This window comes from Vicugna pacos, chromosome 33 (assembly GCF_048564905.1).
Source record: "Vicugna pacos chromosome 33, VicPac4, whole genome shotgun sequence".
In the NCBI taxonomy this organism is placed as follows: domain Eukaryota; kingdom Metazoa; phylum Chordata; class Mammalia; order Artiodactyla; family Camelidae; genus Vicugna; species Vicugna pacos.
The window spans coordinates 12,502,542-12,529,067 of NC_133019.1; the positions used below are offsets into that span (position 1 = coordinate 12,502,542).

The 26,526-nt window shown below is 56.4% G+C and overlaps 2 protein-coding genes and 1 long non-coding RNA gene across 5 annotated transcripts; 1 reads left to right on the top strand and 2 right to left on the bottom strand.

Moving 5' to 3' along the window:
* Positions 1 to 134: 134 nt before the first annotated feature.
* Positions 135 to 5,573, bottom strand: TAGLN (transgelin). Its single transcript, XM_006207784.4, has 5 exons — positions 5,422 to 5,573; positions 1,727 to 1,918; positions 1,448 to 1,625; positions 1,059 to 1,161; positions 135 to 705 (listed from the first exon to the last, which is right to left on the bottom strand). Exons 2-5 carry the CDS (start codon positions 1,904 to 1,906, stop codon positions 561 to 563), a joined length of 606 nt encoding a protein of 201 aa, XP_006207846.1. The 5' UTR covers positions 1,907 to 1,918; positions 5,422 to 5,573; the 3' UTR covers positions 135 to 560.
* A 1,921-nt stretch (positions 5,574 to 7,494) lies between these two features.
* SIDT2 (SID1 transmembrane family member 2) lies at positions 7,495 to 23,293 on the bottom strand. 2 transcript variants are annotated; one of them, XM_006207785.4, is made up of 26 exons: positions 22,578 to 23,292; positions 20,908 to 21,029; positions 20,466 to 20,630; positions 20,334 to 20,379; positions 19,847 to 19,948; positions 19,655 to 19,738; positions 18,802 to 18,901; positions 18,538 to 18,603; positions 17,587 to 17,680; positions 17,181 to 17,233; positions 16,388 to 16,459; positions 16,151 to 16,231; positions 14,960 to 15,078; positions 14,550 to 14,623; positions 14,393 to 14,459; positions 13,771 to 13,844; positions 13,506 to 13,629; positions 12,849 to 12,966; positions 12,201 to 12,337; positions 11,917 to 12,025; positions 11,635 to 11,711; positions 11,423 to 11,469; positions 11,050 to 11,155; positions 10,325 to 10,435; positions 9,043 to 9,156; positions 7,495 to 8,942 (listed from the first exon to the last, which is right to left on the bottom strand). In XM_006207785.4, exons 1-26 carry the CDS (start codon positions 22,758 to 22,760, stop codon positions 8,880 to 8,882), a joined length of 2,508 nt encoding a protein of 835 aa, XP_006207847.2. In that variant the 5' UTR covers positions 22,761 to 23,292; the 3' UTR covers positions 7,495 to 8,879. The 2 variants fall into 2 exon arrangements, with proteins under 2 accessions (XP_006207847.2, XP_072810064.1); XM_072953963.1 differs by lacking the exon at positions 10,325 to 10,435 and having other exon boundaries at positions 22,578 to 23,293.
* LOC140691135 (uncharacterized) lies at positions 13,491 to 18,071 on the top strand. Of its 2 annotated transcripts, none has more exons than XR_012066630.1 (4): positions 13,491 to 13,692; positions 14,134 to 14,236; positions 15,564 to 16,243; positions 17,240 to 18,071. It is a non-coding gene; the product is annotated as an uncharacterized lncRNA (long non-coding RNA). The 2 variants fall into 2 exon arrangements; XR_012066631.1 differs by lacking the exon at positions 17,240 to 18,071 and adding an exon at positions 16,796 to 16,860.
* Positions 23,294 to 26,526: the final 3,233 nt, after the last annotated feature.

The following is a 26,526-nucleotide window of genomic DNA, read 5'->3' on the forward strand; positions in this document are numbered from 1 at the left end:
GGAGCGCAAGGGCTCCCTCAGAGGGCAGCAGCCAGGAACACACGTACACCTGAGCTGCCCGCCTGTTCCCTACTCAGATTTCCTGGAACCAGAACAGAAGTAGCAAGGGCAAATCAGACTCTGCCAGCCAGACCTGAGAAAAGATTGATGTATACTTTTTTTTTTCTTTTTAAATTTCAACCCCCAAAATATTCCAGCAAAGAACAGGGGGAGTTTGGGCCGGGTTTCCTTCAGTTGGCATCTGTTGCCAACAAGGACAGTGGACCTGCCCACACCCAGGCCACCCCCAGCCCACGTCTCCCCGCTCAGCCCGGGATGGGGAGACAGTTGAGCCAGCGGGGGAGCCCGGAGGCGGGCCAGGGGAGCAGTGCTTGGGGATGAGAAGTTGGGCTGAGGAGTGGGGGCGAGCTGCCCAAGTGCAGTCACCTTTGCTCAGTGACAGAGCCTCGAAGCTTGGCCGGGGCTGAAGGAGCTACACGGGTGCTGGTGAGGCGGGCTAGGCGGGATGGCTGCGGCCAGCGAGCTGGGCAGGGGCCGGGCTGGGGGCCAGCCTGCCCCCTCTAACTGATGATCTGCCGAGGTCGTCCGTAGCCCGTCATGCCAGCCTGGGAGGCCCCTCTGTTGCTGCCCATCTGTAGGCCAATGACGTGCTTTCCCTCCTGCAGTTGGCTCTCTGTGAATTCCCTCTTATGCTCCTGGGCTTTCCTAAAAGAGGAGGAACCAGGACAAAGACTTGCCAGGACTGTGCATTTTCCACCTGTGTTTTGTTCCCTCGGCTACCTCCTAGCCCAATCCCAGTGCCTCCCTGTCCCACTGCTCTGGCTTCCTTAATCTAGCTTGTTCCTCAGCACAGGCAAGATACTGGCTGAGACGGGAGGGTGGAAAGGGCAGAGTCAAGAAGTATTAGGGTCCCATTCCCCCCATCCTAGACCTTCCCTTCATACCTTCCTGGCTATCAGCTTCCCCAAATCACTGCACTAACGGGTTAGCCCAGGCCACTGCCCATCTCGTGCAGAGACCCGAGCTCAGGACGCAGGGAGACCCTGGTGGCCACGTACTTCATAAACCAGTTGGGATCTCCACGGTAGTGTCCATCGTTCTTGGTCACTGCCAAGCTGCCCAGGGCCATCAGGGTCCTCTGCACTGCTGCCAGGTCTTTGCCTATGAAAGTGGGGAGACGGGATGACCTTCAGGACTGTGAAAGCAGGACTCCAAGGCAGGGCCTGCCCACACCTCAGAAAAAACAGCCAACCCAGGGGCAAAGTTTGTCCTAAAATGGAAGGAGGCACAGCAGGTCCTACACCCTCGTGGCTGTGGTGTTGTCTTGGCGTTTCCCATCCCTCCTATGCAGACCTGTCATCGTGGTTGTGGCAGGTTCGATCATCCCTTGCCCCTGCCTCAGCCTCCTGTCCTCCCCCTGCTTCCTCTGCCCCTCTTCTCTCTGTACCTTCAAAGAGGTCAACAGTCTGGAACATGTCAGTCTTGGTGACGCCATAGTCCTCAGCCGCCTTCAGGAACTGAGCCACCTGCTCCATCTGCTTGAAGACCATGGAAGGCGGGTTCTCGGGCACCTTCACTGGCTTGGAGCCATCAGGATACAGGCTGTTGACCAGCTTGCTCAGAATCTGCCAGGCAGAGAAGGTAGCTTGGCCCTCGGCTCGGGGGTTCGGGGGGCCTGCCCCACAGCTCCAGCACAGCCCCAGCCCCCTGCCCGGGTGCCACTCACCACGCCATTCTTCAGCCAGACCTGGAAGCCCAGGCGCCCGCGGTCTGGGCGCCCCACGTCAGGGCCGCACTGCACTATGATCCACTCCACCAGCCGCTCCTCCAGCTCCTCATCGTACTTCTTCTCAATTTTGGATTGCACCTCGCGGCTCATGCCGTAGGAAGGACCCTTGTTGGCCATGTTGGCAGGGAGCTAAAGCAGCACAGGCCAGAGAAGGGAGAGGGCCAGAGGGTCAGAGAACATCTCTGATGTCACTTGTGCCAGGCAGGCCTTCCAGCTTTGTCTGGGGGCAAGCCGGTGTCTGCCTCCCCTTGCTTCCTGACTGTTTCCATGGCATTGTTCACCAGCCACACTCATCCCCTCAGTCCTGGGAGCCTCTCTAAACTTGGGAGACTAGACTTTTGGCAGTCTAGGGCAGGAGTTAGCAAACTCTTTTTTTGTAAATTTAACCAGTCGTTTTACTGACAGTTATATTTTAGGCTTTGTAGGCCATAAGTTCTCTGCCATTGCAGCATCAAAGCAGCCTTAGACAAATGACCCTAAACAATGAGTGTGGCCAGGTTCCCATAAAACTTTATTTACACAAACAGATGACAGGCTGCATTTAACCTGTGGGTTAGACAAGCCCTGGTCTAGAGCATTCTTTCTCTCCCAAGACTGGCCACACAGGTACTGGAGAGGACTTCCAGAAGAGGCCAGGCTCTCCCCCAAAATAAATCCAGCAGATGACTTTGTCCAGCCAGGTATGGAGGTGGTTTGTCGGCTCTTCCTGAAGTTATGAGGTTCGTCCAGCTCTTAACTCCTCCCCCCACTTTATCCTCTTGCCCAGAAGCGGAAACTCCAAAACTCCAGCTCTTTGCTGGTCAGCTCAGCCTCCGCCTGCAGCTACAGAGGCTGAAGCTTGCCCACCCCTGGTAAGGGCTGGGAAGCCAGCAAGGCCCAAGAGCTCTGAGCCAAGAAGCTGCATTTCCTCAGGGGAACCAGATGAGAGACAGAGAGGGCCTGAGAACTGGTATCCCCATCCCCATCGACCTCCCCTGGTGCTCTCAGGCTCTCACCAGTCTGGTTGCTTGAGTCATCAGGAAGCCCAAGTTCTCTGGGGATATGAGCCAAGAATCTGCCCACCAGAGCCTGGGAAGCCCTCCCTGTCCAGCCCAGCAGCAGCTGCTGCCCTAGGGCCTAGGGCTGGCCCTGCTCAGGACACCCCTACTAATGGAGGCGGTGGGGTTGGGGGGAGGCCCCTCAGGAGGAGGGCCAGGTAGGTAGGCCGCTGGGTAGGCACGGGTGTGGCTGGTCAAGAGGAACCTGACCTGGCCACAGGCATCGCCTAGAGTCCATCGGAAGAGCCCTTCCGAAGAGGAACAAAATGAGGCCAAACCATCCCCTGGCCTGAGGGAGATCAGAGGTTGGGAGGAAGAGGATGGTCGGAGGATGGAGGTAGTCAGTCAGGTCCCCTCTCCACTCCATCTCCTGTCAGCTAAGCCCCTGCCCTCACCCACCCCCGTGGGAGGCAGTGACATCGTCACTTCACATGTCCCAGCTCAGCTGCCAGACCCCATGTGCCCCACCCTTTCCCCACAGCTGACAACTTTTCTGAGCTCAAATTCCCCGTCTGTGCAGTGAGGGTAATGTTATCTTCCTCAGAGGGCTGGGAACTGCTGGTGACTTCCTAGCACACTGCCTGTCCCTCAGCAGAGCTCCTTAGAGCCAGTCTCCTGGTGGTGACCTGAGAAAGCCGGCCCCTCATCAAGTGGTAAAAAACAGTGTTCTTCCCGCTCCAGTCCCCACCCCTGTTCAGAATCATTCCCTGAGGGTACAACAAAGTTTGAGAAAGAACACAGAGAAGGGCTCCTCTAAATTCCAACCATTGGGCAACTCACTTCTCTCTGAGCCTGTTTCCTTATTTGTAAAATGAGGGCCAGGCCATCTCTGAGGATATGGTTCTCAGAGCACCACCACCCCTCTCCCAGCCAGCGATGCCAAAGAATCCAAAGGCCAAGTCCCTCCCTTTCCCTCCCTGCTGTGTGTCTCATCCCTGCTTCCCAACCACCCAAGGACTCCTGGGCAAAGAACTGTGGTCAAAACACACAAGCAGCTGGGGCCAGGAGATTTCAGCCCCTCCTTCATCCTGGCCTCCTACCCTCCCTCCTCATCTCAGCCTTCACCCCCACCATCCCAGGCAGACAGCGGGCATCCCTGTGGTCCAGGCACCACCCCCCATTCCAGACCCAGCCCTCCTGGTGTTCCTCTACCCACCTACCCTCCCATCTGCCTTCCCCTCCTAGACTTTGCGCTGGGCATGTGAGGAACAGGGTGCCAGCAGAGTGTGTCGCCCACCCCAGCTTTCAGTCTCAAGAGATTCAGAACAGTCAAGGCTCACAGTGACAAGTACACAAAGTCACAGCCCCTAGATTCAGAGACAACATTTGGATTTTGATCAGAACAAAGGAGGAGGGGTGAAAGACACCCCACCCCCACCCTCCTCCCTCCTGGTGCAGAGTCTGAAAGTGGCGGGTTCCCAGAAATCCCTCAGCGGCCTCTGATGAAGACCTCTGAGTCCCACGTTGTTGCTGCTGGAGACCGGGGAGGGAGAGAGCGATGGTGGCAGGGGAGCCCACCAGGGGGCCTTTCTAGGCCAAGGCTCCTGGGACAGGATGGACAGTGCAGCCCGATGCTCTGCTTTGATCCCTTCTGCCCTGTGGCTCCTGCCAGCCTCCCCTCCCAAGAGAAAGAACACAGTCCAGCTGCAAAGGAGCAGTGGGCACCTCCTACCAGCAGGAACCCGAAAAACTGGCAGAATTAGGGGTCCCTGCAGGACTGCTCTGCCCCTTCTCTCTTCAGAACAAAACACAGCATGAGCACACATGGATCTGAGGTGGCAGGAGGGGTGGCTCATCTAAATTCTGGGGACAGAGGAGACCCATCCTACTCACTGCTACCCTTTGAATAGCAACCTCTGAGGGGAGCCAGCCAAACCCTTCGGGAGGGCCCTGCCGGGTTCTGTCTCCGTCGCCCAGGCCATCACTCCAAAGCTCCTGGCAGTGTCCAACCCCACTCCTCTGCCTGTGGTGGGGTGACCTCCCATTTAGTATGGGGGTGCTGTGTGCCTGGTAAAGCAACTCTCCCATTGTCCCTGCACCCTGCCACCCCAGCCTGTTGCAGAATGCGAGTCTTGTGTCCTTCCCGCTGCCCCAGTGGCTACCCAGGGGCTCGCCTATTCTGCTCAGGCCCTGGGAACCCACCAGAGGGACACTGCTCTCCAGAAATAGTGTACCACACCTCCTCACCTCCTCAGACATCCTCCTAGACGGACAGCAGATCACAAGCCTTGGGTCTAAACCAACACCACCTTGACCCTATCACACCCTCCATGGGTGTGACTATGGCTGAAAATGGGGAGCCTTCCTCTCACCCCAGGTCCCAGGTTCCCACTGTCAAACCCTCTGCACCAGCCAAGTCACCCTGGGCATTTCAGTGAGCCCAAGGCTGCCCAGTCTGAGAGATACAGGATGCTAGGAACCCCATCCCACCCATCAAGCCAGGACCACTTCCCCAGGTGGAGATTAGGAAAGCACACTGACTCAGAGGGTGGGCTTCCCCAGCCGGGGAGTCCGGGAGCCCTTCCTACAATATACCCACTGCTACTGCCAAGCCCCAGCCCAACTCCCTTCCAACCCCGGGACAAATGCACTTACAGGGGTTCCTGGGGCTCGCAGGAAGGAGTGAGCTCTGTCTGGACTTGGACAGACAGGATGGGGCGCTGGCTGGGTGAGGGGTTTAAAGGGCCGCTGCCGCAGTGATGTCAGCCTCCCCCGCCGGCTCACCCCGGCCCCCTCCCTGCCAGAGGAAACCGGCTCCTTCTCCACCCCCATTCCCCCCAGTGACTCCACACAGGCTCCATATTTGGGGAAAGACACCAAGTTGGAGCAGTCTACCGGGGGCTGCCCGAGACATTCTCCGCGTGCTTTGGAGATGGAGCCGGCGGGGGCGGGGCCGCGCTGCCGGCGGGGAACGGCCGGGAAAAGCCTTTTATGGACAGGACCATGAAGGCTTTCCCTGCCGTCCGGGGCTTAGGGCTGCTTCTTTGACACTGTTCCCTGCCTCCGAGCTTGAGGAGAGGGCAAGAAAAGAGGGGCTGTCCAGAGAAAGAGGAAAGATGCTCGGGGGGAGGGGGGGAGTCCCGGGGGGTCCCGCCCTGAGGTTCGTGGGGCTCACCAGCCACCCTCTCTTCCCTCTCTTTCTGGGGCTTTTAGCTCCAGTGGGAGACAGGAACTCACCTTTAGTGAGGACCGGCTACATGCCAGGCACTCTGCAAACGCGCTCCTTTTATACTCACAGCACCATCGTGACAACGCAATTACTGCCCCATTTTACAAATGAGGAAACAAAGGCTGGGAATGCATCTTACCCAAGGCCACGTGGTGGGTCCTGAGTGGCAGAACCTGGGCGTCCCTGTTGACCCCCTGCCGCGTGGCGCCTGCTCAGATTGAGAATTTGCAGTTGGGGTGGGTCTTGAGTCACATGCTTTAGTCGCGGGTGGGAGTTGAGGATGCAGCAGCAGCTCAGTCAACCCTGGCCCCAACCCAGAGGGCCTCTAGGGCCTGAGACACCTACACTGGGCTAGGAAGCTCAGAAGCTGCTATCATCCCTCCCTCCCTTTTAATTTTTTTTTTTTTTTGATAGGAGGAGGTAATTAGGTTTGTTTATTTTTTAGAGGAGGTACTGGGGATTGAACCCAGGACCTCGTGTATGCACTCACTCTACCATTTGAGCTATACCTTCTCCCCTCCCTCTCTTTTAAATAGTCCCTACCTACCCTGGAAAACAGACTGGAACCTATCACCCAGGAGGGAGAGCAATTCACATCTTGCTTCAGTGATCTAGGAAGGGACAAGAGGTCTGGAGAGAATCCAGTGGGGCTGTGGCACCACCCCATCCTAGGGCAGCCTGGTAGGGGGGCCCTAACACTGTCCACCACACACACGCCTGGCATCACCAGGAGGGGCAGCCAGGCCAGGCAGTCAGGGGAAGGCCTATCAACCTCAGCCAGCCTCCAGACGCCAGAGCCCAGAGGCGCGGAGCTACAGCGCCCCCTAGTGGCGTATGCTGGGAAGATCAGGGAGAGGAGCCCGGACCTCTGCCTGTGTCCTGAATTCACTAACTTCCTAACCTCACTCGACTCCACTCCCCATCTTGTCCTCTTTAGCCTGCCAAAACCTAAATCAACCTTCCAGGGTCATTTCAAAGCTCCCTCCTCTTGGAGCCTGCCCATCATCCACGTGTCCACTCACCCACCACCCAACACCATCTTGTGTTCCCCAAGCACCACCCTGGCCTCGGCTCACACGCTCCTGTCCATTAAAGTCACTGTCCTGACCTTTAAGTCAGGAAGCACTGCCCCTGCCAGCAGCCTGCCAAGCTGAGAGGGGCTCAGCTCAGAAGTGAAGCTGGCCTGATTGCTGGATGGGGACCAGGTGGGCAGAGGCCACTGCCATCTGCCAGGTAAGGAGGGATCTGAGGTGAGATGGCATAGCTAAGGCTTTTTCACTACACTAGCCGCCCCACCCATATGACACCTAGCATGGAGCAGGCCCCTTCTAAACTGAATGGATGCCATTGCTCAAAGGAGAGGAAAAGTGTGGGTGTTTCAAGGGACTGGGGCTTGGAAGAGAATGGTAGACCAGAAGGCCTGGGAAATGGTTCCCGGCCTCACTCCTCATTTTCAATAGCTCTACCCAGGAAGAGGGAGCAAAGAGGGGCCCAAGAACTGCATCTGGTTGTTTCTTTAATTGAATGCAGACTCATTCATAGAAAACAGAAATGCAACCATAGCATGGAAACAGACATTAAATAGAGCTCTGAAAAAAAGATCCAGACCCACCTCCTCTCCCCAGCCCAAGGGAGAGCTACAAAAACAAACTGGGGAGCATAAAACACATTCCCATGCCCCAGGCAAAGGCCGGACCTGACCTCCCCCAACCTTGGCATCTGAAACAGACCAGGTAAAGGGAGGGATCCAAGGTCCAGAGTAGCCAGGAGAACCAGAGCTGGGGCCACTCAGTGTAAACTCCAAGGTTTCACGTGTGTGTGTATGTGACTGACACAGAACTCGGCTGAAGACTGGACGGAAACTTAGAAGCCAGCCCTGCATCCTAGAGTGAGGCTGGACCGGGACACGGAGGGGAGTTATCACGTCCCTTCCCTGAGCCCTGATCTAAGACAGGCACTGGGGCCCCTGTGACCATGGAGGAGGCAGGCCAGGCTTTGTGTCCCCTCCTTGCCTCTAGACATTCTTGGGCAGTGTCGATGGCACTGAAAGGCCCCTGTCTGGGGTTTGGCAGGACTAAGGGCCTGGAAAGAAAAAGGAAGGAAAAAGATGAGTTACTTTTTCCTTCCAATATTGATGCCAACATCAGTCTGGGGGCTGATGAGATAGGAAAGTGACCTCTGAATTCAGTCCTTCAGATTAAAGGCGGTTCTCCCATGTGGGCTGACCCTCATTGCTAAAGAGCCAGCCCTGAGCACAGGGGGAGGGGGCAGCACTGCCCGGGGGCCCTTGGAGGCCTTAGCACCAAAAGCCTGGCACCAGCTGGCCAGCCCCCAGAATCCTACACCCCCATCCATCCTGGCTGACAGGAGTGGGCAGTGATGGCAGCCAGGGACAGACCCAAAGAGAAGTGGAGCGAGCCCAGGTGCAGGACAGGGAATCAGGCCCCAGACCAAGGCCCTGAGTGGGGGCTCAGGGACGAGAAAGCGCTTTGGGTCCCAGACTGGAGGGCAGTGGAGTGACGAGCAGAATACAAGGCATGAGATGGACAGGGAACACTTCCCTCCTTCCTCCTGCAGAAGGATAAACAGAGAGCCGATGGACAGGGACCCATGGAAGGTCCCAACACTGAGAAGAAAGCAGCAATTTGGCCAACATCCAGGGTTTCGGGGGAAGCAGGCTTCCTCCCCAGCAGAGGGAAGGAGCAAGGCTCAAGGCCACCCCCGTGACTGTCCACGGCCAAGCCTGGGCTAGACCTTGCTGTCCCACCGCCACCTGGCACAGGGCAGCAGGGCTGGGACTCACATCCCTGGCACTACGCAAGCTCTGGGCAGTGCAGCCAAGGAGCTCAGAGTCCCATGAGTGAAGCAAGGGGCCCAGCTCCTGCTAGAAGACGTAGATCTTGTCCCGATGCACGGTGTCCAGGTCATCATCAAGTGTCAGCAATACCTGAGGGGGATGCGGAGTCAAGCACAGGACAGGAGGCTACCTCTACCTCCTGTCTCCAGCCTCCCCGCCTCCTGTCTCCAGCCACAAGAGTCCCACGCACCAGGAACGACCCAAACATGGCAATGGAGGAGAGGAAGTGCCAGATGTCGTGGTCATCAAAGAAGTCGAGGAGGATGCAGTCCCGGTTGTGCTCCCGCGACTCCGCAGGGGTTTTCTGTGGAGGAAGGGGATGAGCTGCCTGCTGACAGGGCCCCCACGTGGCTGGGCCAGCCCCGCTCCCATCTCCCCCGGGCACTCTCTGTTCCCGGCGCCAGCTCAGGCAGAAGGGCACCCTCTTTCTGGCTTACTCCTTGCCCACCCCCCACCCCACCCCCATCTCCCACATCTAAGAATTTGACCTTTTGTTGCAAATTTCTCCCTAAGAATGCTGGTCGGGGTTCCCTTGAAGGACCAGAAGGCCGCCAAAGCTTCCCAAGTCCGTTCCCTGCCTTGGGCTCCGCCCCCTGCTCTAGGCGGTCCTCCAGGGCTCCCCAGGCCTGCTTTCTCTCCAAAGCACTATTGTCAGGTCACAGCCCTGCCCAAGGACGACAGGAGCCATGACCTGTGGGCAATGACCCACAGCACTCAAGGTCCTCCACGCTCTCCCCATAACGTCCGTCCAGCAAACACCAGCTGGGCCTTACTGTGTGTCTGGGGCTGCCAGAGTCACCCGCTGAGGCTGCAGAGATGACCAGGGAAGACCTGCCCTGCCCTCAAGGAGCTCACAGTCTCCACTTGGCTCCCAAGTGAATGCATTCACTGACCCCAAGGCTGCCTCTGCCTCATTATTCAAGTACCAACATGTCTAGGCCACAGGGCCCTTCTCCATCACCCAGGGTGTCTAAGGCCAAGAGCAAGGCTTGCCTCCCCTAAGAAGCTTCCCTGGACCTCCTAACTCACAGAAGCCTTCCTGTCCTCTGCCCTCCTGCACATTCCCCCGCCTGTCTTGCCTACCCCCTTCATCTCATGTATCACATTGTAAAGAGCAAGCCAGGAACGGACCGTCTCTCTCCTGAACTAGGTTAGAAGTGCCTCAAAGGCAGAGACCCTGCCAGATTTGATTCTGATCACAGAGGGGAGAGGCTGACATCTCTGGCTTCAAATCCCTGCTGTGTGACCTTGGACAGGTCCCTTGGCCTCTCTGAGCCTCAGCTGCCTCACGAGTAAAGCAGAGGTACCTCCATGCTGGCAGGTTGAATGTTAGGAGAATTAAATGAGAAAGCAGCTGTGAAAGAGCATGGCAGACGCTCACAAACCATTTTTGAAAAAAGAACTGGCCGTGTGTGGGCTCATGGTGAGCCTGTGGGTGACTCCCCCACTCTCTTGGCAGGAGGACGACTCACCTGCCAGGTGCTGAGTCCCTGGAAGAAGAAGAAGAGCGCAAAGCCCCAGACCACCGACGTGCAGACAATGCAGAGCAGGGGGATAAGCTTGATCTTTTCCCCGCTCCGGAGCTGCGGGAAGGGGGAAGAGCAGCTGGACGGCCCTGACACGCTTCCCGGCCTGCCCCTGAAGCCACCGCCAAGGCTTTCAGGACGGATCCTTCAGGAAGCCTTGGATTCATCCCATCACCCCACACAGCTACACAGCTCAACTTGTGCCCTACACCAGCAGCCCGGTGTCCTCACCCCTGATGTCCGCCCTGGCTGGGCCTCCACGTGCCCCGTGCTGGTGGGATGCACTGGCCGGGGGCTCCTCTCACACTGGACGGCATGAGGGCCCCTGGGAAGCACCTGGCCCTCGGAGGTCCAAGCCCACCACATACGTGAGCCCCACCTTCTGAACCCTTTCTGCACTGAACGGGGCTCCCACCAACTGCAGCCTGAAGTGCCACCAGTTTCACAGGCCAACACAGAAGGGGCTCAGCAAATGGGTCTTAGGATGTAGCTGGCTCCCAGGGAGGACGTACAAGAGACGTTAGCCTCTCCCCTCCTCAAAACTCACTGGCGTAGAGAGATGGACAGAAAAATCCTCACTGCCTCTGAGTGCTGCCCCAGGCAGTCTATGCCCATCTCTTTCCCCCAGAAGCAGAGCAGCCAGCTGAGGAGGCTCAGCCATCCCCACTCACCTTCATAATAATGTAGAAGGCAAAGTAAAGAAGCAGGTTGCAGATGCCAATGGCCAACAAGTAGGAGGCGAAGTCATTGGGACGCATGATGAGCCCATAGGCAGCCCTGGCAGGAAAGGAGGAGCTGGTAAAGTCAGGGGGCAGGGAGAGAGCAAGAAAAGGTCTCTCCCTCACCCCTACCCCCTGTTTGATTATGATGTAGGGCTGGGTTCAGAGGCCCACAGAAGATTCTGGAACCCCAGGGGCCAACAACTCTCTCCTTTGTCCCCATTTCTTATGCCCAAATTTGTCTGTGGCCCCCAAGGCAGCCAGTGGCTGGCCAGGTCCCCAGCTGTCCACCCAGCCTGGCTACACAGACAATGGCTGGACTCACAGTGACCAGTTGATAATGTTGCCCATAACTAGCAGCACCATGCGGTCCTGGAGGGAAGCAGAGACACGGTAACTGAGGGCCAGGGAGAGAAGTGGAGGGAAGCCCAAGTCAATGGGTCCCCATTCCTCCCCTGGGCTCTCACCCAAGCCCCGCCCCCCACCAGAGGGAAGAGCACAGATGGAGGAGGAGGGGCCGGGGAGCTGGGCAGGTACCACATAGAGGGGCCCGCTGCACTGCCGGATGCAGTCTGTGTAGAGCACATGGAGAATGCGACGGCAGATCCCCGAGTCTGCAAGAAGGGAGGTGCTGAAGGGCGTGGGCATCCCCAGTGGACCCAGGGCCTTCAGAGGGCACAGCTAGGCCAAGAGCCTTATCATCTAATTCTGCACCCAGTGATTCCTCCAGGGCCTCCATGAGAGGGCAGAACCCAAAGTCTCCTGTGAGGCCATGTCCCCGAGGCCACCAACCCCAGCAGGCCCCAGGCGTGCCCTCACCCAGCTTCCAGCGGCCCATGTAATAGAGTTGTGTGCTGAGCAGGAGGGTGGCAATGATGTGAATGATCGAGAAGACAATCCAGAATGCTGTGTTCCCTTTGCCGAAGACCTGTCGGGGCCACCGAGGGCAGGGGTGAGGAGGCGCAGAGGAGCTGGGGTGCTCTGAGGGGCCCAAGGAAGGCACCTTAGGGAAGGAGCAGGAATCTCTCCTGCAGGGGTAGATGGGTGTGTGTGCACACACGTGCACCTTTCTCACGGGGTTAACAGAGAGGGTCGGGTCTCACCACGCCAAGCACAGAAAAGAAGATGACGATGGCCAGGCAGGCATAGGCGCTGTAGGCACTGGCGTTGATGTCTGGGTGGCGCTTCTGGTAGAGCTTCAGCATGCAGAGCCCAGCGATCATGTACATGAACGACGTGTCTACGTTGAGAGACATGGACGTGAGCTACACAAATATCCACTGAGCCCAGGCATGGGACCCCCAGCCCGCATGACCAGAGTGGAAGAGAGGGCCCCCACACCTCACTGTGGCCATCGAGCGAGATGGTGGCAGGCTGGCACTTGAACTCCAGTTCCTTAACTGTCCCTGCCACACCACACTGCTGCCTCGCTGGCTGAACCCACAGTCTGACTTCCCTTGACAAGGACCACTCAGTCTGAGCACGCTGAGATCAGGGACCGTATCTTAATCATCTTTGTTTTCTCAGTGCTTGCACAAGCCTTTCCATAGGAGATGCTTGACAGATGAATGAAAGAGCATCCAGACGCCTATCTTCTACAAGTGAGGATCGTGCACACACAAGCCCCCAGCCCAGAGTCTCCCACACAGCAGTCTAGGGGATCCTGACCCCTGTGGGTGACTGGGGATGGTAGAGGACTCAGGCAGGTCCCTGCTCTAGGTTCAGCCAAGGAAGAGGGAGTCTCTGCTCACCAAACTGGAAATTGGTATAATTGGGGCAGACGTGATAGCAAGCGCTAAGCAGCCCCTCCATCATCAGGGCCGTGCCCATGGCGTAGAAGAGGCCAAAGTGCTTTGGGATCCCACATTCCTGTTGGGGAGAAAGAGGGGGGAAGGGAGAGGGGAGGGGAGGTGGAAAGGGAGGAAGGAAGGGGCCCAGAAGAGGGAGATTATGAAAGAGAGGTGGGATAGGGGTCGAGTGGGGACTTAGGCATGGCAGGGCTGGGAAGGACAGGGCAGGACAGGACAGGACTGAGCAGAGCTGGGCAGGGTAGGGCAGGGCTAGGCTGGGCAGGGCTGGGCAGGGTAGGGCTGGGCTGGGCAGGGCTGGGCAGGGCAGGGCTAGGCTAGGCTGGGCAGGGCTGGGCAGGGCAGGGCTGGGCTAGGCTAGGATGGGCAAGGCTGAGTAGGGCTGGGCAGGGCAGGGTTAGGCTGGGTAAGGCTGGGCAGGGCAGGACTGGGCAGGATTAGGTTGGGCAGGATTAGGCTGGGCAGGGCTAGGCAGGGCAGGACTGGGCAGGGCAAGACTGGGCAGGGCAGGGCTAGATGGGGCTGGGCAGGGTAGGGCTGGGCAGGGCAGGGCTGGGCAAGGCGCCTGCTAGGAAGGGTCTAGAAATGAGGCGTCCTCACCAGAGCGTAGAGGTCGTTCCGCAGCACGGCCCGGTTGTGGTTGATCTCCCGCTGCAGGATGATGAGCAGGAAGAGCAGCCCCAGCAGGATGTAGCCCAGGTTGCTAAGGATGTTGTTGAAGGCGCTGGAAGGGATGACACAGGGCATATGGCCTCAGCCTCACACCCTGGCCGCTCTCCCACCTGAGGTGGGTATTCACAGAGCCCCTGTCCCTGCTCTGGCTCACAGGGCGATGGGAAAGGGGGCCTCCCAAGATGATCCCCACCTGAGGTTGCCCAATGGGTGGGCGCAGAGGAAGTTGTAGTAGCAGATGTCCTGGTTCCCCGTGACATTCACCACCTGCAGCAGGGAGCAGAAGCAGGGAGGGGGGACGCTAGGGTGCCTGGCTCAGCCCACAGCCCACGCCACCACCAGTTCCGCAACAGATAGGGGGTGCCACCACAGCCAGCACCAGTGTGCACATGACACCAGCAAGTACCACTTTTGGTACAGTCACCACCGCCCTTGCTAGATGCGGCCAAATACCCTGAGGCATGACTGTGACTGAGGTTCATGCTCCATAGGGCAGAGAAGAAGGAAGGGAAACCAAGACTTACAAAGTCCTGGGGCTTTTGTTTCATAACGAAAGGGAACCTGGGAAGGTGCCATAATCCCACGTGCTGCCCCCGCGGTGCAGATGAACCAACTGAGGCTCAGGGAGGTTGAGTGACTTGCTCAAGGCCACCCAGCTGGTAAGGAAGAGTTGGTATTGGAACCCAGGGCCAGTGACCTGCGACCTGTGGAAGGCTCTGCACTTGGGGCCATGTCCCAAACTGTGGCAGAGGCGAGCCTGCAGCCCCGCGAGGGCACTTAGCACCAGGCCTGGGAGCCGGCCCCTGCCCACTCACCGTCTGGTAGGTGATCACCAGCTGCACCACAGGAAGGGCATAGAAGACGGCAATGGTGGCGATGTTCCTGAGGAGTGGGAGGGCGGCAGTGAGGCGGCAGGACCGAGAGACCGAGACCCCACCACCCCGCGCCGCCCGGCCTGCTCCGCCCACTCACCAGAAGTAGATCTGGTACTTTTTCCGCAGGACACGTTTGTCCTTGCGGGCCAGGTCAGCCACGTAGAGGTATTGCTGGAAAGAAGCTGGAGTGAGCCTCCTTCCCCGCCGCCTGGGAGAAGCCCCTCTCACCCAGCTTAGGGGAGGATAAGGGGGCCACGATTCCGGCGGGCAGGGCTCTGGGCTCACCCACTGCTGCTGGCCAAATAGTTGGGAGGGCTGGGAGCGGTCAGTTCCTCTGGCATCCATGCCACCCCGGCTGAGCTCTTTCTCTTTGCTTCCCTAACATGCCACCCTCCTCCTCCTCCTCTTCTTCCTCTTGCTTCCCTAACATGCCACTGCTGGGGCTGAACACAGAATCTCCCTTCCCTGGGCCCCACCTGACCAGGGCCAGCCCGCCCGGTGTCAGACCTTGGTGCGAATGACATTCTTGTCTGAGTCGATGTCAGCCAATGTGTCATAGTCGTCCTCCTCCACAGAGCTCATGGAGTCCAGTCGTGGCCGAGTGCCCATGGGGTCAAGGGAGCGGTCTGAGGCAGGCAGGAGGAAAGGGTTAGCTGGTGGGCCCAGAACCCAAGGTCTGTCCACACCCACCTGGGGCAATTGTCACAATTATTAGGCAGTAGTAAGAGGCAAACTGTAGGCTCGGAGCTGGGGTGGAGGTGGTCTCAGGCCTGGGGTGGAGGAATCAGGTGCTCCTAAGTCTTTGAGGGGAACAAGGATGGGGTCTATGAAGAGGCCACCAAACAGGGACCACTCCAGCCCTGCCCCGTCACTGAGTTAGGGCTTCCCGGCCAGGACACCCAGCAGACCTCAGGCCCCAGACGCGAGCAGCAGGACTGAATTGGGCACAAGTCACTCTGATTAGAAGATGCCAGCTGTGTGTGTTCTGAGAAGACACTGCCTTGGCCCCTACTGGATAAAGACCCAGGGGCCCTGGAGTGCAGGTAAGGGTGGAGGATGCCTCTGGGGAGAACACCTGTTCCTTTATCTTGTTCTTTTCTCATGCTTTCAGAAGATTCCTCCTGCAACCTTGCCTGACCAGAGTCCCCAGAGACCAGGACAGGACACTCCTGCCCACGAGCCCTCCCCAGCAAGCCAGGGAGTAGAATGCTAGAAAACACAACAGCAAGCCAGAACACACAGCCTGGAGACAGCTGGGGTGCCAGACTGCTAGCATCAGGGGCCGGTGCCCGCCTATCTCAAAAGACACACAAGCTAGCAATTATGAGCATTAGATGGGGAAGCCATGCACCAAGCAACTGTCTGGTCGTAGAGCCTGCTGGCTCCAGTCAACTGCCCTGGCAGGAGGTGATAGGCACAGCAGTGCTCCCCCCTCACATCTACCCATGGCAATGCACAGCTGCCGCATCTGGCCCAAGGGGAGGCGCCGCTTGAACTGGTCATGCCCTTCAAAGGAAAGGGAAAGTTACCGGGGAAGTGGGGTCAAGGAGGAAAGGACGAGGGAGGAGAGGGGTGGGGAGACAGCAAGCCCTTCCCTGGTTCCAGCGTCTGGCAGCAGAAGCAACCGCCCACCATCACAGTTCACGCAGCCAGCACCAGCCCTGCACCGCACCGCTCTGCCCGGCCTGGCCCACTCACCCTGGTAACTGTAGGAGAGGTCCCCGGGGCCCGCGCTGTCAACCAGACCGTCAGTGGATCCGGTGGAGCCACAACTATTCCCTGCAGGTAATGGTAAGTGGTGAGGCAGGCAGGAGAGACCTCTGGGAAGGGGACTCTGGACCCATGCCCGGGGGCGCTGAGGAGGCCACCACGGAGGTGGCAGCCGAAGGAGACTGGGCTGGGTGGGCAGGCACGAGCTCCAGCGCCGACACGTACCAAAGGAGCCGTAGTTGTAGCCCTCGTACGGGGAGCTGCCAGGGAAGGGATCGGCCAGGACCCGGGGGTGACCTGCAACGAGAAGTCAGGGTCCCCTCAGCCTTGGAAGCAGAGACAGGCTGAAAGCCAGGGGGAAGAGGGAGGGAAGAATCCAGAGAAGAGAGACACAGAGGGGTCATGGCAGCGGCAAAGAATAAGTACCCTTCCCAGCAAACCCAGAGCACTCCCACCACCACCACTGCTGGGGCAGGACACTCACCACCCCCTGTCCCCCCACCCTCCCCCGAGAGAGAAAAAGGTCAAGGAACTGACAGCAAGGACAGACAGCATCACCTGCCCCAGTCCTACCCAGACACCCCTGTACTTCCCCTCCCTTCCCATTCTGGACTCCAGCTCCTCTGCCCACAGCGCCGGGAGCTTACCAAGGAGAGAAGCTGAGACAGAAGGTCCCAAGCAGGAAGGAGGAGAGAGACAGAGAGGGATACAAGAAAAGGGAAGAGAATGAAAGGTTAATAATACCAGAGATGGTGAGCCGCATTGTCTGAGGCAGACAGTGTAGCTAGACCCAGAAAACGAGTGAGTCAAGTGGCAGCCTTTAAGATGGGCACGTTAGGGACTGACGTCACACTATCCATCCCAGCCCCATTTCCATCTGTAGCATTCCTCCCAACCTGAACATCCAGAAGCCCCCAGTGGGCCCTTCCTCCTTCAACTCCCAAAGAAACCATCACCACTCTCCCCTCCAAAACACAGAGCAAGCTCTGCCCTCCCCACCCAGACCCTCTGGAGGTACCGCTTTCTGGGCAGGCTTGATCCACAGCCACCAGAAGGGTCTTCTTCCTCTGCCTGCAGGGACAGAATCCAGAGGCCAACCAGAGGGGCAGGATGAGGATCCCTCCTACGCTGGGCTGGACTGCCTTCCACCCTCTCCACCCCAAAACCATGTCCTCTGTCTACTATCCCAGAGGTCCTCCCAGGCTGGGAAGCAATGTGGGGTCTCCCTGCTTGGGAAGAAGGTTGAGGGGAGAGGTTGGTTTCCAGAGGAGAGGCCCATGGACCACAGGCCCTAACAGGGACCTGCTTTCCTATGCCCCATGGATGGAGAGTATCTGGGCCGCTCAGATCCTGCCAGGCCACTTCCCCCACGCCTCCTGCTGACCCATCCCAGAGCAGGGGAGGACCCAGCGGTTCCACTTTACCTCCAGTTCTCCCAGCAGGCCAGAAGGACGGTTAGCAGGTAGAAGGAGAGAAATATGCCCAGACAGAAGAGCATACCGCCAACGTAGGCCTCGGCTGCGGGAGGGAAGCGGGGAGGGGAACAGGCCCACGCTTTCCTAGGCTGCCTGCCACGCACACAGGGCCCAGCCTCATCTCTCGCTGCTTCTCCCCTCGGATGGAATGACCCAGCTGTGCATGGCTTCCTCTGCTAGAACCTTCTCCTCTACTTCTTTCTCCAAAATGCCATCTTGACTTAACCTTCAAAACACAGCTGAGGAGCTGTGCCCTCTAGGAGGCCTCCTGCACCGTGAGCTCCAGGCCTGGGCCCCTCCCAGCCCTCAGGCCCCTGCACAGCAACATGCTTTGGGCCCTCTAAACGGGAACACCCTAAGGTCAGCAGCCGGAACACGGGCCCGGGGACTGGACACACGGAAGTGCTGAATAAAGAATCCGTGTAGGAGAGGCAGCTTCTTTCCCCTCCAATCACAATCCCTTATTTTTATCTGATACTTGCCAGTTTACAAAGGGCTTCATTCAATCACTCAGTAAATATTTACTGAGCATGACTATGAGGCCTTGTACTTTCCTACTAATTTTGTGCTAAACCAGTGAGACTAATGGGACAGATTCTATTGCCCCCATTATAGAGATGGGGAAACTATGACGCAGTGAGATTACACTGCTCATACGTGGCAGAGAGAGATCTAGAACTCAGCACCTCAGTCTTTACTCATGATGCTCTGTACTGCATTGTGCCGGGACTCACCTTCCGCCTCCCGTCATCAAGTCTGCCAACAACACTCCCCTCTCCAACCCTGGCAGCCTGCTCCAGTAGGTCCTCCTCACCCGTCCCATTCAGAGAACACTCCCTACCCCAGGCCTGAAAGAAGAGCCAGAGGCCAGGCCATCTCCACTCAGCCACCCACACTCACAAGTGACTGCTCGCGAGACCAGCACGGACAGGGTTTTCTGGCGATGCCCTTGATCGACCGGTTCATCTGGAAGTAAAATGTCAAACGGGCAAACAAATTCTTGTCTGGACCTTGGCTAGAATTGGTAGGACCAGGCCTGGGAGTGTCTGGGGCCAAAAACTCACATCCCATCGGATCCATCAATCAGCCACGCAGGCTCTTCTACCTTCCCGGAAGTGCCCAAGTCCTCTCCACTGCTAGTCAGGCCCAGGGCACAAAACTTACCTTCGACAAAGGGGTAGAAAGGCAGGGAACCCCCACAGGCCTGGTCTTCAGTCTTCACCACCACCACCACGTAGAAGCTGTTGCTGGGGAAATCTTTGCGCTGCAAGATGAGGATGAGGATGGGGGTGATGACAACAATGACAGTGACTGCCATCACCAGCACCATCCTTTTCTGAATACTTACTTCAGGCCAGACATTATGCTAAGCTCTTTGTGTGTATATGTATATATCATTTTACTTAATCCTCCCAAAGATCCTATGGGTAAGCACTACCATCATCCCTGTTGGACAGGCTCCGAAGTGAGCTTAGGGTCACACTGCTAGTAAGTGGTAGAGCCAGGACTATCTGGCTCCTGAGCCCAAACCCTGCCTCTATACTACTGCCAGGTGGGTGAACGTGGGTATGCCCCGACATCCTGGAACCCATGGGTGTGCTGTTACAGTCTGAGCATCAGCCAGGAGAAGTGGAGGGAGCACGGTGTCTCCATCAGTTGCATGACTGGATGTCATGAGGTGATCACATGGTCCCCCAGCTCCCTGCCCACAACACAGGTTTCAGCCTGTGCCAAGGGCAGCCCTCGGCATCAGCCAGGCCACTTTCCTCTCCCAGCAATGCTGTGGTGGATGAAGCAGACATGATGGCCAGAAAGGGTACTCTACTCTTTCCTGTCCCCCAAAGCGATTATGATTGTGATTCGATGCTCACATATATCAAGGGATGCAGAGTCTCGGGGATTGGCAAGCTAAGACTCAGTCCTGTGAGAAGGGAGGAATGGAGTAGGGGAAAGGAGCAAGGGTGAGGAAAGTGAATCACCTGGCCACACCCCTCACGGGGCCACACGCATTTCCTACCTGCACGGTGATGGCTGCCTTCTTGGTCATAGTCTGGTACATGCCAATGAAGGCTACGTTGTTGTCCAGGTCATAGACAGGGCACTATAGAGGGACAGGGGGAGAGACAGGTGGGCAGAGACCTGGGCCCTGTCCCCTCTCTGTAGCAGCCCTGCTATCCCCTGGTGGAGAGCAAAAGGATGGGCAACTTACCAAAACATCCTGGATGGAGATGACTGAGCAAGGGAAGGCCTTGTTGGAGGTCACCTTGACAATGACTGAGTCCACTCCCTCCGGGAACTCATACTTGAAGTACTGAGGGCATAGGGAGGGCGGGGAGAGCCCCATCCCATAAGAATGCTCTCTTTGCCCCTCTAGAAGGAAATAGTGTGAATCCTCCCAGGGTTGGGCAGTGGAGGCTCTCTGGGAAGAAAGGCCTTGACCACAAGCAGCCCCATTTTCTGCACCCCACTCCCCTCACCTTTCATCTGGGCACTCAGGCCAGTGCCCAAGAGGTAGCCAGTCCCCACGTCTCTGCACCTCCCATGCTGTCTCCCCACCACCACCTAAGGGTCAGAGCTCCTGTTTCCAGAGAGTCCCTCCATGGAGAGAAGAGCCAACTTGATACTCCTGGCAAAGACTGCCGACTACTCTCATCCCCAACTTCACGCGTCCCGATTTCTCCTCTGGGAGGTCTTACCTGGGGCTGGGCTGCTGTGGTATTAAAGTTGAACTGCTCCCCAGTCCTGTGGGGCAGAGGAGAGCCCCCACGGTCACCCCCGGAGCTAGCGAAGGAGGCCAGTCCTGGGGCCCCTCACTCTCCTCTACAGACCTGAGCACGAAGTCGTCCATTCGGCTGACCCGGAGCTGGTACGTGGTGTTGACTGGTGACAGTGTAGACACATCCACGTAGAAGAACTGGACCTCGGACTCGTTCTTGGTGGGGGGTTGACACAGTGTGCGCTCCACCTTTTGGTAGAGGTACTTGCGCTGAAACCTATGGCCCGGAGCAGAGTCAGGATGTGACTGTGGTCCTGCGACAGCCAGCGTGCCACTCCAGAGGGGCAGGGCCCCAGTTCCTCCACTCTGATCCCACCGCCTCCCACTCCCAGCCCCGGCTAGGCTGACAAGCTCCTGGGCAGCTGGCTGGCTTGGCCGCTGACCAGCCTCCTGGCTCAGGGAACAGGGAGGAGAAACAGAGGAGCACCCGAGTGAGGGTCTGAGCAAGGCCTGGCCTCAGCCCAGCTCCTCCCTGGTCCCCAGGTCCTACTTACATCCCTCGCAGGATTAAGGGCACCTGGAAAGACACCACCGCCTCCTTCTGGCGGACTACAAACAGCAAAGGAGCCCCCTTCTGCTTGTTCAGGACGTTGACGGACACGCGCACACCTTCCGTCTGCAGAATGACATGGAAATGCCCTCAGCCAAGCCTGTGGGGATTCTGCCTTCGCCACCGGAACACATGGCTCCAGAGACTGGGAGCCCTGCCCTCCCTCAAGCCAACCGCTTTGTTCTTTCCCCATCCCAGTCAGGCTGGGGAGCTCCTATGCCCCTTCTTCTGCCAGAGCAGCCCCCAGTCTCCAGAAGGGACTTAGAGGACAAGAAACATAGAGGAGACCTCGGGTGTCCCCAGGACACCCCATTGCTATCCAAGTTCATGGGATGCACCTGTCTGCACACACAGGTGCATGTACACACATGTACACACAGGGACAAAGGAGACAGAGACGCACTCCCCGATCTTTTCCTTGTGAACCAGGACGCTCCTATTCAACTCATCTGGCGGCCAGAGGCTGCAGGGAGGTGGGGAAACAAGGGCTGCTGAAAGCCAAGAAAGCCAAGTTCTATCCTTAGCTCTGACCAAGGGATAGGGCTGTGGAGAAGTCACTTTACATCCCTGAGCCTCAACTTCCCCTTCTGTAAAATGGAGACACTCATACCTTTGGCACCATGGAGGAAAGTATATAGCACAGTCAAAGCTTAAATAAAAACTAATCTAAGTAAATCTTGGGAATGCTTGTTATTGGTCTGCTGGAATCCCAGCCCTAGGGCAGCACTCCCAGAGGGGGAGAGGCCACAGCTCTCAGGGTAATCCCAGATACGGGGGAAAAAGAGAAAAGACTCTAAGCTGAAAGAGATCAAACTTCAGAGAACCAGACACTGGAGGCAGATTCTGGCTGCCATGGGAAACCCAATCCCTCCTTAACCTGAAAAAAAAAAAATCAGATTCCCATTCTGAACTCCACTGCTTCTTAGTAAATCCAGTCCTGATGAGAGCTAAGACCATCAGCCAGGCTGCAAGAGTTCTCCAAATCTCAGTCGTGCCTGGGGTCTAGACTTCCCAGACCTATCTATGGCCATGTTCAACTCACAGTTGGGGAAGAAATGAAAAAGAAATAAGGGTGAGGAAGATTCTCCACAGTAAGCAAACTCCCTCTCTCCTCCCACCCTACCTGAGGTTGGCTGTATCTTCACCACCTTCAACTTAAACAGCTGGCTTTTGATGATGGGAAGTCCCAGCAGTTACACCCTGGGGAAACTCAGCTATAACTTCCCTGGGCAGAGCATTTCAGTTTGGGCCTGTCTCATCCCCTGAGGTTTTCTGGGCCAAGGCCAGTAGCAAGCCTGCTTCCCCTAGCTCCCAGACCCCATAGAACTGTCAGATTCTGGGTGTTGGGTAGGGAGCAGGCCAGTCCTGCTCAGACCACAGCTGGTGGAAAGGAGGGAATCAAAGAGAAGATGGGAATGAGGCAACTTCAGAAACTGTCCAGCGGAAGCTGCAGAAAAAACACTGGTGGCAAAGGAAGACGGGCTGGCAGGAGGGTCCAGCGTGGTTCAGAGAAACCCAGTAGGGCGGCCGTTCACGGGGACTGCCATGACCGCCTAGCCCGGGGCTGCTCACCCACTCACCATCACCAGCCCCCAGCACAGCCCCTTCCCTCACCCGGTTGCGGGTCACAGTATGGTTGAAGGTGTAGATGTTGACCAGCTCGCTGTTGACCTCATCCACGTAGATGCGCTCAAACACGGCGTCTTTCTGCGAGACGTTCTTAGGCCCCAGAACCCCCAGATGGCTCTCGACCGAGGCCACCAAGAGTGCCAAGAAGGGCAAGCCCAGAGCGAACATGGCCCCGGCAGGACGGCAGTGGCGGCGGCAGCGACGGCGGCGGCGACAGGCGACAAGACACCTCCAGGGCTAGTTGCGGCTCTGGCCGCAGCTTCCAGCATCTCACCAGGACCAGAACTTTAACCCCGGCCTGAGATTAGGAAACGTCCCCTCCCTGGAGCCGCAGACACGCTTTCCAGGGCCCGGGAGGGGAGGAGGCGGCTGGGACGCGGAGGTGGGGGTTGTGGGTACGGGCCACAGGAAGGGGCCCCAGCTCGCGAGGGGCCGAGGAGCACGGCTCGGAGACCCAGCGGGCGCCGGCCAGGGCCGTGGGAGCGAGGAGGAGGCTGGTTGCTGGGAGCCTGGAGACGCCGGGAAATGGGAGGAAGGGAGGGGAAGCCGGCAGTGGGGGCGGCCCCAAAGGGAGGAGAGTCTAAGGCTGAGGGGCGTGATAGGTGGTAGCGACCGGACGCCGCGCGGAGAGTTGTTGGGGCGCCAGCCCTTTAAGGGCAGGCGGACGCGACGGCCGCGGCGCTCGGAACTCCGGGGAGTGAGCAGCGCGGCGGGGCGGTAAACAGCGGGGTGGCCGGCCCGCCCGCTGACGTCAGGGGAAACTGACACAGATTTAAAGAGCCAGGCCTCGGATTGGCCCTTAAAGGGGCCACAGCCTTCCAGCTGGAGGCCTCCAACTCCTCTCCCTACTGCCTCTTCCTTCATTATCCTGCCCGTCTCTGGAAGCTCACTTTGGATTAGGTAGATGTTTCCGTGAAGTATCTCCAAGTGTGAGATTCTCGTTGACAAATTCTTCTCTTTGCTCAAACGTAGGGATCTCCCCCCATCCCTACCCACACTACCATTACCACTAAACATTCTCCACCTCTGGGCCGCTTTTTTTTTTTTTCTTTTCCCCTTCTGGTATTTTAAGAAACGAAGAACTTCAAAGAACTAGGAAACACGCCGAGGGGAAGCTGCGACCGAGCTGCGCCCATCGCACTCTGGCCTCCCTCTGCGGCGGCCACACAGTTTCGGGGATGCCTTCAAGCATGTCGGGTTGTTTCTCCTCTTCTCTGGTGAGGCAGCTACAAAGCTCACTGAAGGATAGTGATTTCCAGTGTAAATTGGTGAAAACTTTTCTACAAAATATTTTGACACCATGCCTCAAGAAGCTTACAGAGCTTTACATTCTGACCCTGTAATTCCATTTCTGGGACGCTGTCCTAAGGAAATAAATACAGATAAAAATGTTCGGGGAAATATCCTTATCACTGTGATATTTATAATATAAAGCATAAAGGAAACAGCTTAAATGTCCAAAATGAGGGAGTGGTTAAATGTCCTAGTGTCATGAAGCCATTGAAAGTGATGCTTAAGTCTTTAAGGGGACATGCAAGCAGACGATTTAGGATGTGGCGCTGTATAAACAGTATGTTTTCCAAATACATAGACATGCATAGATGAATATTGAAACTGCATAATAATTAAGCAATGATTATCTTTGAATTACAAGTGACTTTTAAAATATCAAGTATCATACCATTTTTCTCTGATTACAAAAGATAGACAAGGAAACAAAGAAAAGAAAGAGAGGGAAGGAGGGAAGTAGGGAGAAAGATAAGAAAGAAAGAAAAGAAAAAGCAAAGTCATTGCATGAGTGGTTTTTTAATTTTTTAAGTACCTTTTAAAAAGTTACAAATTTTCTACAATATACACAAATTCCTTTTATAAGACAAATTAGATATGTTTAAAGGAAAGGAAAGGCTATGTGGCTACTTCTGAAGTTGTCAAACACCCCGATGAAGCCACCTAGGACAGTGATTTATCAGAGTCCTCTTGCTTGGAAGTTTCCAGCAGCCTCAATCCCTGCCGTTGCCTTACTACCTGAGCATTGTTTCAGTGAGGACTCCTTTACCTTATGACCATTTATAAATATTTGATGGGCATCTACTGCGTGCCAGGTAATATTCTAGTTAAAGTGGGCAAACAGTTGAGGGAGAGAATTAGATGTGGCCCCTGCCCAAGCATTCATACTTGAAGATGAAGACAAGAAGCAAGCTACAGGGGATAGAGAAATCTAGAAACTCAGATCCAGAAGAACCTTAGCATACTCCTGGGCCTCGTTTTACAAATAGGTAAAGTCAAGTCCAGAAAAAGTCAGCTCATGAGTTGCTCCCCAAACTCAAGCCCCTGCACCCTGGTCCAGTACTCCTTCTGGCACATCTAGACAAACCTGAATCGGAGGGATCCTTCGGATTACACGCTGTATCTTCAGAATGAGTCCCCGGTGCAGTCTGCAGCCCAGTTTGGAGAGTCAGTGTAGGATTTCCATATTCCAACTGGACTTCACTTTCTCATCACGAGCCCCCTCCTCATCTTGCAGTAAATCTGGAACTCTAAGAATCACTGCCTCCCCTGAACTTGAGCTTTGCTTGATGTGATTTCACTGGACACCCCTGTGCCAGGAACTTTCCCGGGTGCCGTGAGAACCACAAGTTGAGCAGCACATCTCTGCAACAGGTTGTATTGAATAAGACCAGGCTGGGGATGGGGGTGGGGGGAAGCATTCCACCTCTGCCTCAGGCTTTGGAGTAAAATGTACCCCTAGGCCTGTTTAAAATGCACATCCAGACACTACTTAGTTTTTGAACTACAGTCCCTAGAGGTGGAGCCCAGGAATCTGCATCTTAAGAAGCACGCTGGAGGTTTGCTCTGCACACTGAATTTTGAGAACTATTACCCTGGGGCCAAACAACTGTGAACAACCAATATTTCTGTTTGCTCCCTTTCTCCGGGCAATATCTTGGGAGAAATCTATTCAAATAAACCCAGAGGGAATCTTTTCCCTTTTGTGAGGTCTCAGGGGCTTAACCCTGAGCATTCAGACAGGGTAGGAGGCCAGCAACCCGTGTTTTTTTGCTGTTCTCAGGTCTGCAGAACTTCCCTCAGCCCTCTGCCCTACCCATGGCTGTTAGGGGAGGAGGATGGGGAGAGCAGTGCAGAGCTGTTATATGAATAGGCCCTTTCTGAGGTCTGGTGGCCCTGGGAGGATGGAAGGCTTTTTCTGTTGGCTGCAATAGTCAGTGTAAAAGCAGGGCTGCACTGGGTCTCAGAGCCAGACTTGGGAGTGCAGAGACAGACATCAAGTCCTGATGCACAGGGCCTTCTGCACAGGTCCAGCTACTGCATTCTCTGCCATGTTATATAAAAAGCTCAAGGCCAGCCCTGGTGATGAAGGGGGCAGGGTGGGGTCACAAGGCTAGCTGACCTCTTTCCATTTCCCTGTGGGCCGTCCTTCTGAGCCTGAATGCAGAAAGGATCTGGGAGATGGGGCCATTCACCAGGCAGGCTGACAAGGTTCCCAGCTTTCCACGGGTCCAGCTTCATTTTGTCACAGGATTTTCGAAGTTTGGAGCAAGAGGATGGGAAGGAAGCTTCAGCTGCTCTGGGGTAGCATATGGTTAAAATGACCTTAAGACTCACCAAGAGCAGGATACTGTAGGAATCACAGTAAATGGATTAACTGAATCTGATCAAGTAATTTAGGAATCTGGGGGGTAGGTAGAAGCCATGCCTGTGGGTGAGTGGCAAATTCAAATCAGACTTTAGAATTAAGTAATGGTATAACTTTGACCCAGAAAAAAAAGGTTGTAAAACAAACCCCTCTGAAGGAAATGGACTTGAAGTTCCCTATTTTCATTTTGACTTTAAAGAGGGCTCAGTGTAAAGGGCTGCAAATGGCAAAATATCCTTCTTTCTTATGGGTGAGTTGTATTCCATTACATATATATGC